At 39.3% G+C, this 15,188-nt stretch overlaps 1 protein-coding gene across 4 annotated transcripts in view; it reads right to left on the bottom strand.

Annotated features, from left to right (window-relative positions):
• Positions 1 to 15,188, bottom strand: part of FAM171B (family with sequence similarity 171 member B) — a 37,999-nt gene that overhangs the window by 10,752 nt on the left and 12,059 nt on the right. For all 4 annotated transcript variants that reach the window (XM_064433776.1, XM_064433773.1, XM_064433774.1 and 1 more), the window contains 4 exons: positions 5,235 to 5,468; positions 4,417 to 4,509; positions 3,971 to 4,126; positions 2,005 to 2,172 (listed from right to left, as the gene is read on the bottom strand). In XM_064433776.1, the coding sequence (XP_064289846.1) occupies positions 2,005 to 2,172; positions 3,971 to 4,126; positions 4,417 to 4,509; positions 5,235 to 5,468 (651 nt within the window). The remainder of the gene's footprint in view (positions 1 to 2,004; positions 2,173 to 3,970; positions 4,127 to 4,416; positions 4,510 to 5,234; positions 5,469 to 15,188) is intronic.

Below are 15,188 nucleotides of genomic sequence, written 5' to 3'. Positions count from 1 at the left end.
CACAGGCAGACCTGTGAAAGCAGATTCTATCTTTTTCCTGCTGCATGTGGGTCAGCCCACAGCGCACACACAGAGCTGTTCCCTTGCCACTGTCAATGCTGACATGGGAGCTCTGATTACCATCATAACACATTACCCAAGGGCTTCAGAGTTAAAAATTGTGTCAGTGTCTTGCTGGGGACATCCCACATGCAGCATCTTGGAGGCCAGAGCTCATTACTGAGTGCAGCAGGAGCTCTGCATTCAGCTCAGATGGGAGCCTGCTGCTCCTTATGGATGGTCTGCAATGCCTGCTGCAGAGCTGAGGTGTTCAGCTGCCCTCAGTCACCAGAACCTTGACTAAAACATACCTTGCTATTACTCAATTACCTTGGAAAAAAGTCATTTTCCATGTGTCAGATAAAAGGTAAAAAAATAAAAGGAATATACTTAAGAATAAACATCCAGAAAGCAAATACAGTTGCAAATTTTTACTGTTAGAGGGAAAGAAATGGGAGAAAAAGTACAAGTTAATTTATGCCCCAAAAGTTGCTGTCCTTTTTCACCATCCTTCCGTCCCTCTCCTCAGCAAGCAGCAGTGAACGGTACACCTCAGAGAGCATCCATTACAAACAGCTTGCCTTTATGGAATCTCTGTAAAGTCCATCCCATTGGAGAAGAAGAAACAACTGGTTTTACTGGGGTTTGGATCAGCAGACCATGCTCCTGCCTCCTGTTTTACTCCCAAGGCCAGCAAGCCTTTGTAGGGATGCTGAGTAGGACCTCAAGCCCCACATAAACACCTCATACTGGTTTGTATTCTAACCTGATCCTGTGCTGCTCCAGTTCTGTCAACTCCTTGTTTAACAACAGTGTTGATTTAGCTTTGTTTAGGAAGGTAAAAAAATCTCAGCACAGGAGCTCGCAAAAGTGGCTGTGGCAATAAGAAATTTAAACCCTGAGTGATATTTTACCACCTCAGACTAAAACCCTCTAAAATGCCATCTCTTTCCACCAATTACCCCTCTAAAGTCTTCTAGGTGTATAGACAGACTGAATCTTCTATGCAAAAACTTATTTCCTATTTACTTTTTCCCCCACAAGACAGCCTAGCCAAATTTTATTAGCACGTCCTTAATTCAAATCCATGTTCTTCAGATTTTTTTTTCCTTAAGGTGATCAGTTTCTTTCTTGACCATGTAAACAGCACTTTGTTAGAGCTGGTGTCCCTCTCCTGTACTTCCAAACACTGAACAAAAGCTTTTTGCCTTGATAAGGAGCAAGATGTGACCTCACTCACTTGCATATTTCAAGCCTGTATATTCAATGTATATTCATATTTCAGGTGTGATGGTGACTGTGAGGTGCAATGCAGGACAATCAGGACACTAATGCACCCACACCTAATACAGGTCAGCTAAATGGGTTACATGGACATAGCTCATTACTCACTCCTGACTAAAATTAGATGTGAAGGGATGACAAAAGGTTCAGAATGCCTAATCCCCAGCCTGCTCTTTGAATACTGGAAGAACTATGTTGTTCCCTTGGATAACTCTCATTTCCCCTTCATTTCACTTTCTGAATTGTTTTTGTTAACTGAAGCAATATCTATTCCAGTTCTAGCATCAAAAGATCTTTAGAGCTACATTCTAGGAGACAAAGCACCCAAACCTTCAGTTCTGGTTTGCTTTCTTATAAGAAGGAATTCACAAAATTACTAGGCTTGAAATTTAACATCACCTAAAATATATGTTCTGTGAACACTCAGCCTCCCATGAAAATAAAAATCCAGTACACTAAATGCAGGCAAGAGGAATGCTAATGAATTTTACCTAAGCTTTTTTAACTATTGAAAGCAGGGAAATACCTTTGAACAATTCAAGATAGACCATTAAAATAAATCACCACCTATTGACCATCACCTCATAGAATAATGCCATCACTGGTCCATGACCCACAGTGTCACGTGCCCAAACCTACAGACATGTACTAGAAGGAATAAATAACAAATAACCCACTTACCAATTTTCATATCAAATGTCCAGGCAGGTACAGCATCTCCTGATTTTACAGTAGTTGTGGGAAGAGGAAGTGTAACCTGAATGGGACCCTTTATGTTCAGTTCTTTCCCAGCCAAAAGAACATTTACACATATGGCAGCAATAGGAGTTAGTTCCATGCTTTTGAAACCTGAAGGCAAGAAATATCTTGTAATTCTCCTTTCACAGTTGATTTTAAAAGAAATACATGAAGATTTAAGCTACTAAAGACAAGTCCTCATCCACATCCGGCTACACAGTCAGCTGTTACCAACTTGGTCAAATAAAAATCAACATTATTTTTCTTCTGAACTTTTAACAACATATGATTAAAACAAAACCGAGTCATTTCTATACCAATGCTATAGGAGAAGCACATTTGCAACATCTGGGTTATGTGCTGACCATAGAACTAACCATGAGGCAAAACTTGGTTTGGGGTGGGGAAGGAAGGATTTTCCCCCTCAGATCATCAGATTACAAAGCCCCTAACTGATGTGAATACAGATCATACAAGAATTTTGGTATAGTCACAATGTGCATAACATTGAATGAAACTGAAAGCATATGGAACCTCTCCTGTAAGGATTAATTTCCTAATCTGGCAGCCAGAATTAACTGAATAGTTAATCATGAGGCTTGTCAAAGCACTCAGAGGAAATGTTGCATTTACAAGGCAGCCTGAAAGTTTCTTTCCTTTGTTTTCCTTTCAGCAGTTTGCAAATGCTCCAGAATGCCCAGTATGACAAGATGGTGAGAGAAGCTGAAACAGAATTACTAAGTAGCAGAATAATGTTAAATCTGTGCAGGCTGTTAGAAGCTGGTTGTGAGAGAACTCCTGGCACATCAGATATCAATTAGCTTCCACCTGCCCTAAAAGGAAGCCTATTCCTTTAGGGGTATATGAATAATTTAAAACACATGCCAGACAGATTGAAGGGAAAACTCAAAGAGGATAAACACTGCTTATTCTCCTCTGCTTCTTTCCTTCTGCCTTCCATTTAAAGAGGTGAAACACAGATTAGAAAGATTTTAAAATATCTTTGTCAAAATATCAGTATATATGCTGCCTTTAATGGAATGAAAATTAAAGAATAGGGTATAATGACTTTAAATAAGCCATGTAGTGCCCTCTCCCTGCACCACAATGAATTTAAGAGCCTCATGGCTTCAGATCCGCTGGGAATAGAAAGGAAAGAACAAAAGAAAGATGGAACTGCACAGAATACAATCTACCAGAGATTATGGTGCCTATGCAAATTTAAAAACTATCTGATAGAATGACAGATACTAACAAAACCCAGTGGTATAAGAGCAGAGTTACGACTCATGAAACCACTTAGTGCTTCTCCAGCGAAACAAATGCACAGAAAACATTATTCCAGCCATGCTCTGTACACACAGGGACCACTTGGTCCCACATTTGCTCAGCCTGACCGAATGTGAGCCCAGCAGGGGCTTCCGTGCAATCTTTGTGCTGGGGGTAACCCCCAGAACCAATCACCCCAGTAAAAACGCAGGAACTCCACAGCTGAAGTTAACTGCTGCTGTTTCACTGATTTCTTCAGCTTCACCTGCTGTACAGTCTGGCTATAATTGCATTTTTGAAGTGTTTGCTAAACCAGTTCCACAGTCTCATGAAATCCCGAGCATATATATATATATATACATACAATGTAAGAAGCAGACTCTGAAGTTGTATTTCAGTGCAGCAAGATATCTTCTCATGCTGCATGGCCCAAAATAGAGTATCACTGATTACACACCTGATGTGTTCATAGCTCACTCCTGTGAGCTATGAGCAACAAAGCTTTTTGATCTACTACAATGGAAGCAGGTTCAGGCCCTCTTAAATTAAGCACACGTTTTTCTGAAACACTGTGCACTCATATGCATTAAACTACTACAATCTTTCTTTATAAGAATTCCTAAGCATCATATCCACATACCTGATTTATTTAAAATAATTCCTGTTGTATAGAGAAAGCTGTCCACTTTCAAAAATTGCTCTGGCACTGTCAGATAGGCTGTAACATTTGCAATGTGATTTGTTGGAAGCTTCATTAAAGATTTTGGAAACTGAACACTCGGTTGAGATTTGGCATCTGTAAAAGAGTAATATTTTGTCTTAGCCACAGTAAAACAGACAAACTGCGTTTTTATTACCCTTCAGAAATCCACTTAGCATAACAACCTGTTTACACCCATCTTCTCCATGATTTGTGGACTTCCAGTCTAGCACTTGTCACAGCCCCTTGCACAGCTACATAATTAACAGAAAATTTGGCTTTGACAGGTATTATATGAGAATAAGATGATGCTTAATTTTTTTAACATGTGGGTGCAGATGGCTATCACAAAGTGTTTAGTTACAGTCTGCATGCACAGAACTTACCAGACAGTTTCCCAGTAATTAAGACAGTATCTTCAAACAGCCATATATTAGCTTGACTTTGTGGGAATAATGAGAGCGTCACGGACGAGTAGACTGTGGAAAATGATAATATCTGTTATTACACTGTGCAACCAAAAAAAAATCCCCCAAGGTCTCCAAATCTAAAGATCTTTTGATCTTTTGAGAGTAGTTAATAAACCAGAGAGCATATGAAGACTAAATAAATTACTCCTATTATCCAGAACAGATATTTTAGTGTTTAGGCAGAAAGACTTCTGTTGAATGTTTGCTACTGTTTTATACATATGGATAAACGAGTGACTGGAAAGTCACTAAAGAGTGACTTAAAAGTCTCCTTTTTTAAGAAAATCATGTGCCTTTTTAGGATCATGCAGTAGTAAAACAAGAAAACCTGTGAGGAAACACAGCTGAAGCAGAGCTGTAACAGGTTATATCTGCTTAGAGAACAAAAAGCATTGGCATTCCAAGAATTACTCAGGTCAACAGGATTTTTGTGAGGACACATTAGGAGCTCTTTGCCAACTCTAGGCAAAAAAAAAAAAAATATAAGAATTCACTGTGTGTCACAACATAACCCACTTAGATTTTAAAAGGGCTGTTTTCTGCTTTAGAATAATCAGAATTTTGACAAGTTTAACGGACCATTCACCCTTACATCTGCATTGACAGGCACCATCTCCCTTGACTGACCTCACTGAGTTGTGTTCAGCTGACAGCAACCACCCAGACAGCTTAGGAGAGAAATTTAATTACTGCCAGAGAGAGTTTAATAATAGGACCGTAAGACGCTTACGCACTTGGCATTCTCGCCGTCTTCCAAGGCAAAGGTGTCAGCAGGTAGCCATCCTTGTATGAGACAATAGTTAGGCTTAATCCCAGTTTGTAGGGGACTTTGACCAGCACTGCTCCATTGTTGCCAGTAAGAGTAGAATTTGTCAGGCTGTAGTTAACAAACACCTCTACCACCGCTTGTCGCAGGTACTGATGGCTGATGATGTCATTCACTTGAACTTTTAGGGTGAAAACAGATCCTGTTGACAAAAAGAAAAACAGGAGGTCATGATGATGCATCACAGCTAAGGACCACAGTTTTGTAAAAAGTCCTGGAGCTCAGGTCTTTGCTGTTCATGCACTGCACAGTGGATCCCTATCCCTGGCCACAGGCAGGAGTAACTGTGCAGTTATATACCCCAGAGAAGGGGGAAACAAAAAACCTTAAGAAGAGGTACAAAGGTGTCAAAAAGTTTATCAATCTTAGCAAATAAAACAGCTAACCAGTTAAAAAAACAAACAAACAAACAAAAATAAACCAAATTACAAAGCAATTTTCCCCTTTTTGTTTAAGCTTGAACAATGCATCTGTGACAACGTTTGATTTACTGTGCTCTGCAATATCACACTGATAATACAGATGGTCTTCTTGTCCAACCCTTGGCTTGGGACACACATTTCAAGGTGCACCTTGAGTTTGTAAAGGCAGGGAACCTGATGTCTACAGACAGTGGGACAACACATTTCTATTTACACGTGAGACATTATTATAAATGCATCCAGACATTATTTTAAGCTACCATCTCCCACCAGACTTGCACTGGGCTACTTTTCACCTTCTTACATTGCAACTTCTAAACAGCATTTCTCTACTCTAATTAAAGGATCTGATAGTTCATATCATACTCAGTGTGTTGCAGAGATCATAACTGCAGTGGCTAAAAAGTATGTTGAAAATAATCAATTAATTTGAACAACAGTCTCGAGGTGCTCTGAATCACAATTTCTCTCTCACCCTGATGGCAAATAAACTATTAGGGAGTCTTTTCGCACTATGTGAAAAGGGACAGATTTCCACATTATTTCCAGAATAATTTGATTTTAGAAATTAAAATACCTAAAATATTACTTTTAAAAATAGTTTCAATAACAGATTTTCCAGTATTTTGATTACAGATCTACTACTATTCAATATCACCGCACTACTTTGAATCCTAATACTTTCAAATCCATTCATCATGAATATGTATTTCTATTTAGGTCAAATGTCAAGTTAAGTTACTTGACATGTATCTACCCAAAATCATACTTCAATATCACTGTGTCATCCCCAGTATAATTGAGATTGACATTGCACCAAGAGATTACTGCCACTGGCCTTGATTGAAATGAATAGGTCTTGAGGAGCCCAGTGCAATCCATCAAAAAAACCCAGTATGTGGTGAAAATGCCCTCCAAGTTGGGAATAATTATTTATTTAGATCTATTGTATGTGTGGAGCATATTATATATTCATGCAAAAAAAATGATCAGCACATAACAAAAGCTACACTGGCCTCATTTATGTTTACCACATACACAGCAAAAACTTACCAGCTGTGCCAGTAAGATTCTCTGCAATGTTATACAAAAATCTACATCTCCTGGAGCAAACTGATACATATTTTCAGAAAAAAAAATTGAAAAAAACCTAGTGGCACTGAAATGCATTTGACAGAATTAATCAAAAAATGCACAAAAATCTAGGAACCATGTAATCTGTTTTTTTCTTTTCCTTGTGTAAGATATTTCGAGAATAAAACTGCTTTAAATTGCTGTGCTAGAGGGATTTTAAATCATGTGATAATGGGGGAAAAATAATTATGTCATGTCAGCAAATTACAGGCTCCAAACAGCTCCTCCAGGCATTGATCCAGTCACACAGATACCAGCATCATTACAGGGGCTGCCAAAACTTGAAAAACAGGTCAATGCCCCTGGCCAGTGACTAGTTATAAGGCTACAGAGAGGAGGAAACAGGCTGTGTACAATATTATTATCCAGTAATCATTTGGAAGTCAGGAGTCTATCATGAAGTGGTATTTAAAAGTAAGAAATACAGTGGTACAAAATTCAAGCTTATGCCAGTAAGAGGGAGCACCAGAAATGCCTGTTATAAACTGGTATTTTAACAGCTGGAGTCAAGTTAGGAGAAAAAGAGCCTAGTTTTAACAGCTGAAATCAGTCATGAAAAATTAAAACCTAAAATGTACTCAGAAAGACACATTCTTTCAATCATTTCATACTTTTAATGAGTATTTCCCATTTCCTGCTGACAAAAAAGCCTAACAAGAAAACACAGGAGAGAGGGCAAAAGCCACAGGCCTCCTGCAGCTGTTGGTAAATTCAGAGGATGTTCTGTGCCAAACTATTTCTTCCTCTCATCTCCTTCAGTTACAGCCATATTAAACCTCAAAATCTTAGAACCTTGAGGTTCCAAAAAAAAAGAAAACAAAAAAAACTGTATAACTGTAGAAAGCTGTGCTGTTTGCTATTTTCACTCTCTCATGGTGAACTGAAGAATATGATTGCCTGTTTTTAGCCATGCTGAACTTTGATTAGTTCTTTCTCCCGTGGGTACAGAAATTGCCACAGCATTTCCCCAAAGTGATGCTGTGCCTGGAGGGGCGTTGAGCAGACACAGACATCAGGCTGGAAATGAGAATTGAAATGCTGGGGGTTGCTGGGACAGAGCTCTCCAGTGGCAGCTCTGGAAGAGTCCCCAGCTATGTGACTGTCACACACAGGAGTGCTCACTTCATGTCCCTGAACATCCAGGCACAGATTAAAGGAGACCCAGCCCCTGCTCTCGGTGCCTTTGACCTTGTCTTCTGTGCCAACACAAGAATCTCCCTGACAAGAGGGAGTTGTGTCCTGCCTGCACTTGGATTTGCTAATATCAGCTAGAACATACTCTGCCAACAAGACACTTTAAACTCCCACACAATGGTTTGGGAGAGACTTTTTTAAAAGGATTGTTCTTTGCAGCCCTGAAGAGTAACAGCACAGGAGACACGAGGACATCTCATCATGCCTCTACCCAAATGCTTGTGAAATGATAGCGTGTGAAAAATCCATGTGAAAAAAAAGCCAGAATCCAACAGTAACATTTTTCCACTCACAGAGTCACCCTCACCACAGTTTTTCAGACCAGTTGTTGCAGCCCAGTTAAAAGCAGGACATTCCCAGGGCCCCAGAGCTCAGACTTTGTACGCAGCTCTGGTCCTACAGCACTGATCATTGCTTTCCAACCCTGACATCCCCTGTCCAGCTCCCTCCTCACAAGCCTCACATCCATTTAATGTGCAAATTTATCACAAATTTAATGGCAGTGAGTTATCAACAATGTCAAAGTAACATCCAAGACACCTAATTTGCCAAGGAAATACTGCCTTTCTTTTTCTTTTTATAAATACCTTAATTTACAAACCTTTAAGGGCAATTTTAAGTCTCCAACTATGATGGAAACTACAGTAGGATATTTTAATCACATATAAATATAGAAAAGGAAACTCAAGCCCTTTGCTTGCATTTTGGACTCAACTCCTTTATATATCCTTTCAGTATACATAAAATATACTGAAAAACCAGTCAGATAAAAAAATAATGAACACTTACTTGGTTAGCTTTTTAGCAAAACCAAAGCTGAAAACTTAAACAATGGATGAACCTTGTGCTTTTTTTCTGGTCACTGACACGTGCCAAACACAAGTGGGTCAGCTGTATCTCAGTATTAAACAGGTTTGACAGAACTCCTACAATTAGAAGAAAGAACTCAGTCCTTGCTAATTTGATTTGTGCTGCCTCAGAGGAAGGGATTCCTCTCTTGGCAGGTCCACTGGAAATGCCAGCTCCTGCAGCATTAAAATGCTTCTGATAAAGGTTCATACAAATGCAGCTGTTATTCAGACAAAGAGAAACAAGGCCTGCTACCACATTTAGCTACTTCAGAAATGTCCTAGTCAGTAAATTCAGATTTTTCTGAATTTACACCTGCTTTCTTTGAGAAGAAATATCTAATGCCTGGAATTTGGCTCCATATCACTGTCCTAACTCAGAAATCCTATCACAGAATTAAGCCAAAGAACTGCTTGGAATTGCAAACTGGTTACAAATGTAAAAAAAAAAAATCTCAATTACGGTCCATGTAATTTGTTCTTAATTCTGCAGACAAGCATGTCATCTGGTTACCATTTATGTGAGATTTAATTAACATGGTCAAGGCCAGAGCCCTCACAGGCACCAATATGTTCCACACTACACATATCGTTAACTGAGGTATGGTGGTGAAAACCCACACACATAGGACACTGCTCAGGAGGAATTCCTACACATTCTGCCAGCCTTAAACCCTTTTCTTTATTAATCACCAAGTTCCTACAGCCAAAGAGGTTTGCAGCTGGAAGGAGGCAGTTACTCTTCTCAAACTCACAGACAGCCACCCAGTTAGCAATTCTCTTATGGGATGAACAATCAAATAATAGCTACAAATAACTAACAATCAAATAGCAACTACAATCAAATTATTCTTCAGTTCCTTCCTTCAGAGAGGACTCCTCTCACCCTTGCCCAGAGGTGTTTAAACCAACGTTTTCTGCCATGTTTAAACCCATGGCAGAAAAGGCACACACTGATATGAGCTCTGTGGCTCCCTCCTAACCAGGCAGAGAGGGAAAACCCAGGCTATGCCATTTCCTTGGTCTTGGATGACTGAACAACTCTTTTCCCATCTTTTACATTCATAGAACACCATATTCTTTTGGCTTAGCACAATTAGGGACATGAAAGGTGCGCTGATCTGTAAAGGAAAAATGTGTAATAAGAACAAGGGGTTTTACTGCACATCCAGTATTGCAATGGGTATTGCCAAGGGGGGTGGAAATCAATGAAAAACATAATCTAGACAGCCAACACACATCTGGCTCCAGTAGAAAAAGGTCATGCCAAAGCCATCCTCCTGCCCACAAGCACCAATAGCTGCTTCTTAAAATTCCCTTATAAGCACTAAAATTTCCTTACAACTACTAAACTTTTCCCTTAAAACGACTAAAAGTAATAGCAGCGACAAACAACAAAGGATGGAAAAAAGACGGAGAGAAAAAAAAAAGATGGGGGGAGAAAAATAGCGGGGGGAAGATTGGGGGAAAAAGAAGATGGGGAAAAAGAAGAAGAAGAAGAAGATGGGGAAAAAGAAGAAGATGGGGAAAAAGAAGAAGATGGGGAAAAAGAAGAAGATGGGGAAAAAGAAGAAGATGGGGAAAAAGAAGAAGATGGGGAAAAAGAAGAAGATGGGGAAAAAGAAGAAGCCACCTTGAGTTCATTAACAATCCAAGTACTTGAGGGGTGCTGTGGCAGCACCTGAGGGCTGGGGGTGACAGTGCAGGGCCAAGCCCCCTCCCCATGGGCACCATCCAGCTGTGGGTGCCTCTGTCCTGGAGTCAGGCACAAAGCAGTGGCACAGGACTGAGCTTGCTGCCTTGCACAGTGCATTAAAATGACATAATAGGTGACCCCTAAACTCCCCTGACTGTTTTATGGGTGCATTGTGAGAGTTATTGCCAGGCTGGGGTGAGCTCTCTGGCTGGTTTTCAATTATGCTTCTCATAGCTATCAAATAACCTGCAAATCTAATTAATAACCACTGCAGCCAAATGGAGGCTTCAGTGTTCTTTTATCCTCTCATACTCCCTGCAGTAATTTATAGACCCTAGTACAAATGGGCATGTACATGTATAAAGATCCTTCTAACTCTGCACAAATCATTCCCTCTACTCCAAATTGGTATCAGGATATCTCATTTAGAAACTAATTATGTGATTCTTCAGAAGGATGTTTTATGTGCTACTCCTCTGATTTAAAACAGAAGCAGAAAATAAATAGCAGAACATTATTTTTGCTCCCTAAAATGGAACACTGCTAATATAAAAAAAATACACTGCAAGTGTTTTGGCCTGTGCAATTTTTACTTTGTCTTTATTAATTAGTTGTAAGTACAATCCACCTATTTCATTTTCAACAATTTATGACTGAACTGAGAAGAAGCTCACACTGTTCACAAAAGGTCTGAGAAAATTCAGCAAATACCCAAACAGCTGTAAAAATCAGGAAGAGAGAAACTTAGATTTAGATAAGAACAACACCTGCTTAGGACAAGAAATGCAATCATTCCACCTGGCTGCAAAAAGAAAATACTTGCGCGTTGACAACTACTGACAGTCTCACTCTTGCACTTAGCAGGAGCTTAAGTTTGCACCACCCCTCTCCAGAATCACTCTGGGAGTTCAAACTTTCCAGCCAGGGACTCAACACAAACCCCAAAGTGATGGGTGAAGAACAGGGGTACATAAGGACAGGCACAGACTGCAGCAATTGCTAAAATTGCCTTATTTAGGTTGATCTTTAGACAAAGAGGCAGCATTATGGCTCTAATTTTAAAGCAAGTAGAGGCTGCACTTTGAAATGCCCTTTGGAGAAAAGATATTGATGTTTTACTGCTTTTAAACAATACAGAAACCATAAAAGAGATTTTTAAAAAAACTGAAGCAGAGGTGATCAGCATTTGCTGCATTTGAATATGAACAGCCAATCCACATTATCCACACAGAACTGTTCTGTAGCTCTGCACTCCCTTAAAATATTTTAATGCAAAATCAAACTTTAGGATGTGTATTTAAGAGAATCTTTGGCAAACATCTTTGCAGTGACACAGAGCACATTACCAATTTCCAAGGACAAAGCAGCAAAACAGGGTCTGGAAAGTAGGACACCACAGTATTCCCACTGCCCTATTTCTGGTCAACCAATTTCCACAGAAGGCATCTACAAAATCTCAATTACGAGGGAGCAAAAGGTAGATCCTGGGGGAACAGGCAGTCCCTTTTACACAGAGAAAGGCTCTTACAGTAATTTTTGCTGTAGTTTAACCCAATCTTGGCAGATCTAGGTGCTTCCACCAATCTTCTGCTTCACAGTCAAGAAAAAAGTATAACAGACTAGAAATTAAAAAAAAATTAGCACACTGTTGCCTAAGCTTTGTCACACTTCAGGCTACTCAAGTGAGCTTTTGCTGGGGAAAAAAGCCCAATTATATTCTAATTCTGAGAGTTTTTCAAGCAAATTCTTTTATATTTGCTTCAAATAATGCTTTATTTCAGATACAGAGAAACACTTCCATATTTCACCTTATCTCTCTGATATCACAGCTATTCTGTGACAGACACATGCAGCCCACAGTGCCAGAACTGTCAGGCATCTGTACATGAGCTAGGAGGAAATGGAAATTATTTACTAGAAGTTCATTCATGTCAATACATGCATCATTTCAGGAGGCCCTTCCTCCCACCTTATTGGGAAAATTAAAAACAGAGCATGAGAACACCTTTCACGCTCTATTCTGACTGCTCAGTGCCACATCAAGGAGGGGCTGCATCTCTTGGAACAACTGGGTGCCTTTGCTCTTAAGAGCTGAACAAAATGCAGGAAGAGATGTAAACCCAACAGTCTGCTGTCATCTCAAACAAAAATACTCCTGCTTTCTGCTCCTTCACTGTGCTCTGAAAAATCCCTTCCTATTTCCCCTGGCCTTTCACAGTGTCCTCCTTCCTTTGCAGAGCTCTGCTCAGTCTCCTTCCTCCACAATTCAATCCATCCTGGAGCTGTCTCTGTGATGAGGAGTCCCTGTAATATTTTAGCCAGTGAGATCACTGATTATGAAAAAAATACTTTTCCAAAGATGAGGCTTTCTACAAGGATCACACTAAAAAGAGTGGTGAATTTATTACATGAAATTAAATGCACTGAATCAAACCCGTCAGGGTGAGCACTTTAAAGGGACACTCCTAATCTAGCAGACTGAAAAACTGCCAGGGGTTTGCCTCTGGGAAATTAGCATGATCCACAGAAAACTTCAAGGTTCCAAGTAAATTAGTAGGTCGAAGACTAGTTATTTATTTAGTTCAGAACAGACCCCAAATGCAGCTTCATATGGTAATAAAACTGTATCAGACAGCATGAGGAAGCTGACTGGCAAGTGTTGTATATTTCACAGGAAAGAACAAAGCCTTTTTCCCTTCTTAAAGGGATTTTCATTGGAAACAAAAGTAAATAAACAAAGAAAAAAACCGAACACACCAGTGAAATAGAATGTTTATATGAGTCATACCTTGTCCATTTTTTCCCAGCCAAAGTATTCACAGACATGGCACCACTTTTACATGGAATTAACACTGCATTTTACTCATGTTTTCACAAAAAAAAAAGTTATTAGTTGCATTTATTTACTGACAACAATTTTGTTTCACTTCAGCAGAATCTTTTTTTTCGCTTTAACATAATGGTTTTCCTTATCTATTCAGGGGTTTATATTTTGTATGGAGTTGTGTGCATAAGTAAATATAAATCTTAAGCAAACAACAAGAGGAAAGGAGATTTGTTTTTTGAAGAGAGAGGTAAAGAAAACTGCAAAACATTCTTACTAGAAATCCTGTCATTGAATACTTGTTGAAAAATATTAATTTATGCCTCATTAGTACTTAGGCACTGAAGGAATTTCTAAAATAGTCAATAGACATTAGGTCAGTGTAAACCAATAAACTGCTCTCCCTTACAACTTTTGCTATCAGTTCCTCCAAATTCAGAAGTAACTGAAAGGCAAGATGAAATTTAATCAGGACTAAATATGGCCAATATTCACCTCTGGCAAACTTGAGCTGCCACACTTTGATGTGATATTTGCCCAGTATAATGATGTCTGCAGTTCCCAACAGACATTAAATTCCCATCCATCTCATTCCATGACACACTTGCACAGGTACTGATTGCAGCACTACCTTGAGTTCACATTAAAAAAAAAAAGACAAAAAACATTTTAAAAAATGCAAACTTTTAGTACTTGCAATTATTTTAATGTATTTGGATTACTTTATAATCTGGATGGCCTCAGTATTCAAAATCTGTATGATTGCATAGGCATATATAGCTTTTTCAATTTGAAGATCTGCTGTATATATGAGAGGACTGATCTGATGACTTATTTGAACAAATAAACAAAAATGGCCATTTTCTACAACCAGATGTGTTCTGCCATTAGAAGTGTTACACTTCCACCCAAGGGCTGAGACCAGATGCATAAACAAACTGCATAAGCACAATAATCATTCCACAAACGTTGACAGGAACCAAATATTGAAGAAATTAAGGTCCTGCAAAATCAATGAAATAAACCAGATGATCATAGGCAGTATCCCTGATGATTCCTGCTGCATAATCAATGAACACCTTCCTGGAAGGATCCTGCTTGTAAGAAGTGCAGCAGAATGGCATCAGGCTAATCCATAAAGCTGCTAACCACTCACTCTCCTACCCAGTGGGAACACACCCCCAAGCACTTTGAAGTGCTCCTGGTAAGAAATAGAAAATAGAAGGAAAATTCCCCTTGATATATTTTTATGGGCTACCTAAGCAAGAGCCATGAAATTCAGGCAGGAAAGCAGCCATGAAGGTTAGATGGGATTTAATTCCCCCTCTGTACTCCTTTAACACTGCATGGCATTTATGTCATTTAAAAAATTCACTGGAATAATTTTAAGTGCACAGCATGTACTGCTGCAAGGTACTCATTTGGTGAGGAGTTGCAAGATGTTTTTTTCCACCATTTGTGCCTTCTTCACAAATTAAAATCAGCCTGTGTCATCACCCGAGACAGAACATGGGAATTCACAGGACACACTAAACCTATGAGAATTAAAATTGCCATAGCAACTCTGCATTTTGATTTGCTGCTATTTTGTTGAATCAGCCAGCCTGGCTCTCGGAGCTGTGGTTACTATGGAAGACTGAAGCAGAAATTCACCTTCCTGGGGCAAGGGAGACAGACAGCAGACAAGATGAAATGCTGCAGGCTGCAGAGCTTCACTTATTTAGGAGTCTTTTATTTTAAATGT

The sequence above is a fragment of the Passer domesticus genome, chromosome 10 (genome assembly GCF_036417665.1).
Source record: "Passer domesticus isolate bPasDom1 chromosome 10, bPasDom1.hap1, whole genome shotgun sequence".
Classification (NCBI taxonomy): Eukaryota; Metazoa; Chordata; class Aves; order Passeriformes; family Passeridae; genus Passer; species Passer domesticus.
The sequence above is the reverse complement of the archived record's forward strand: the minus strand, read 5'-3'. Positions and strand labels throughout refer to the sequence as shown.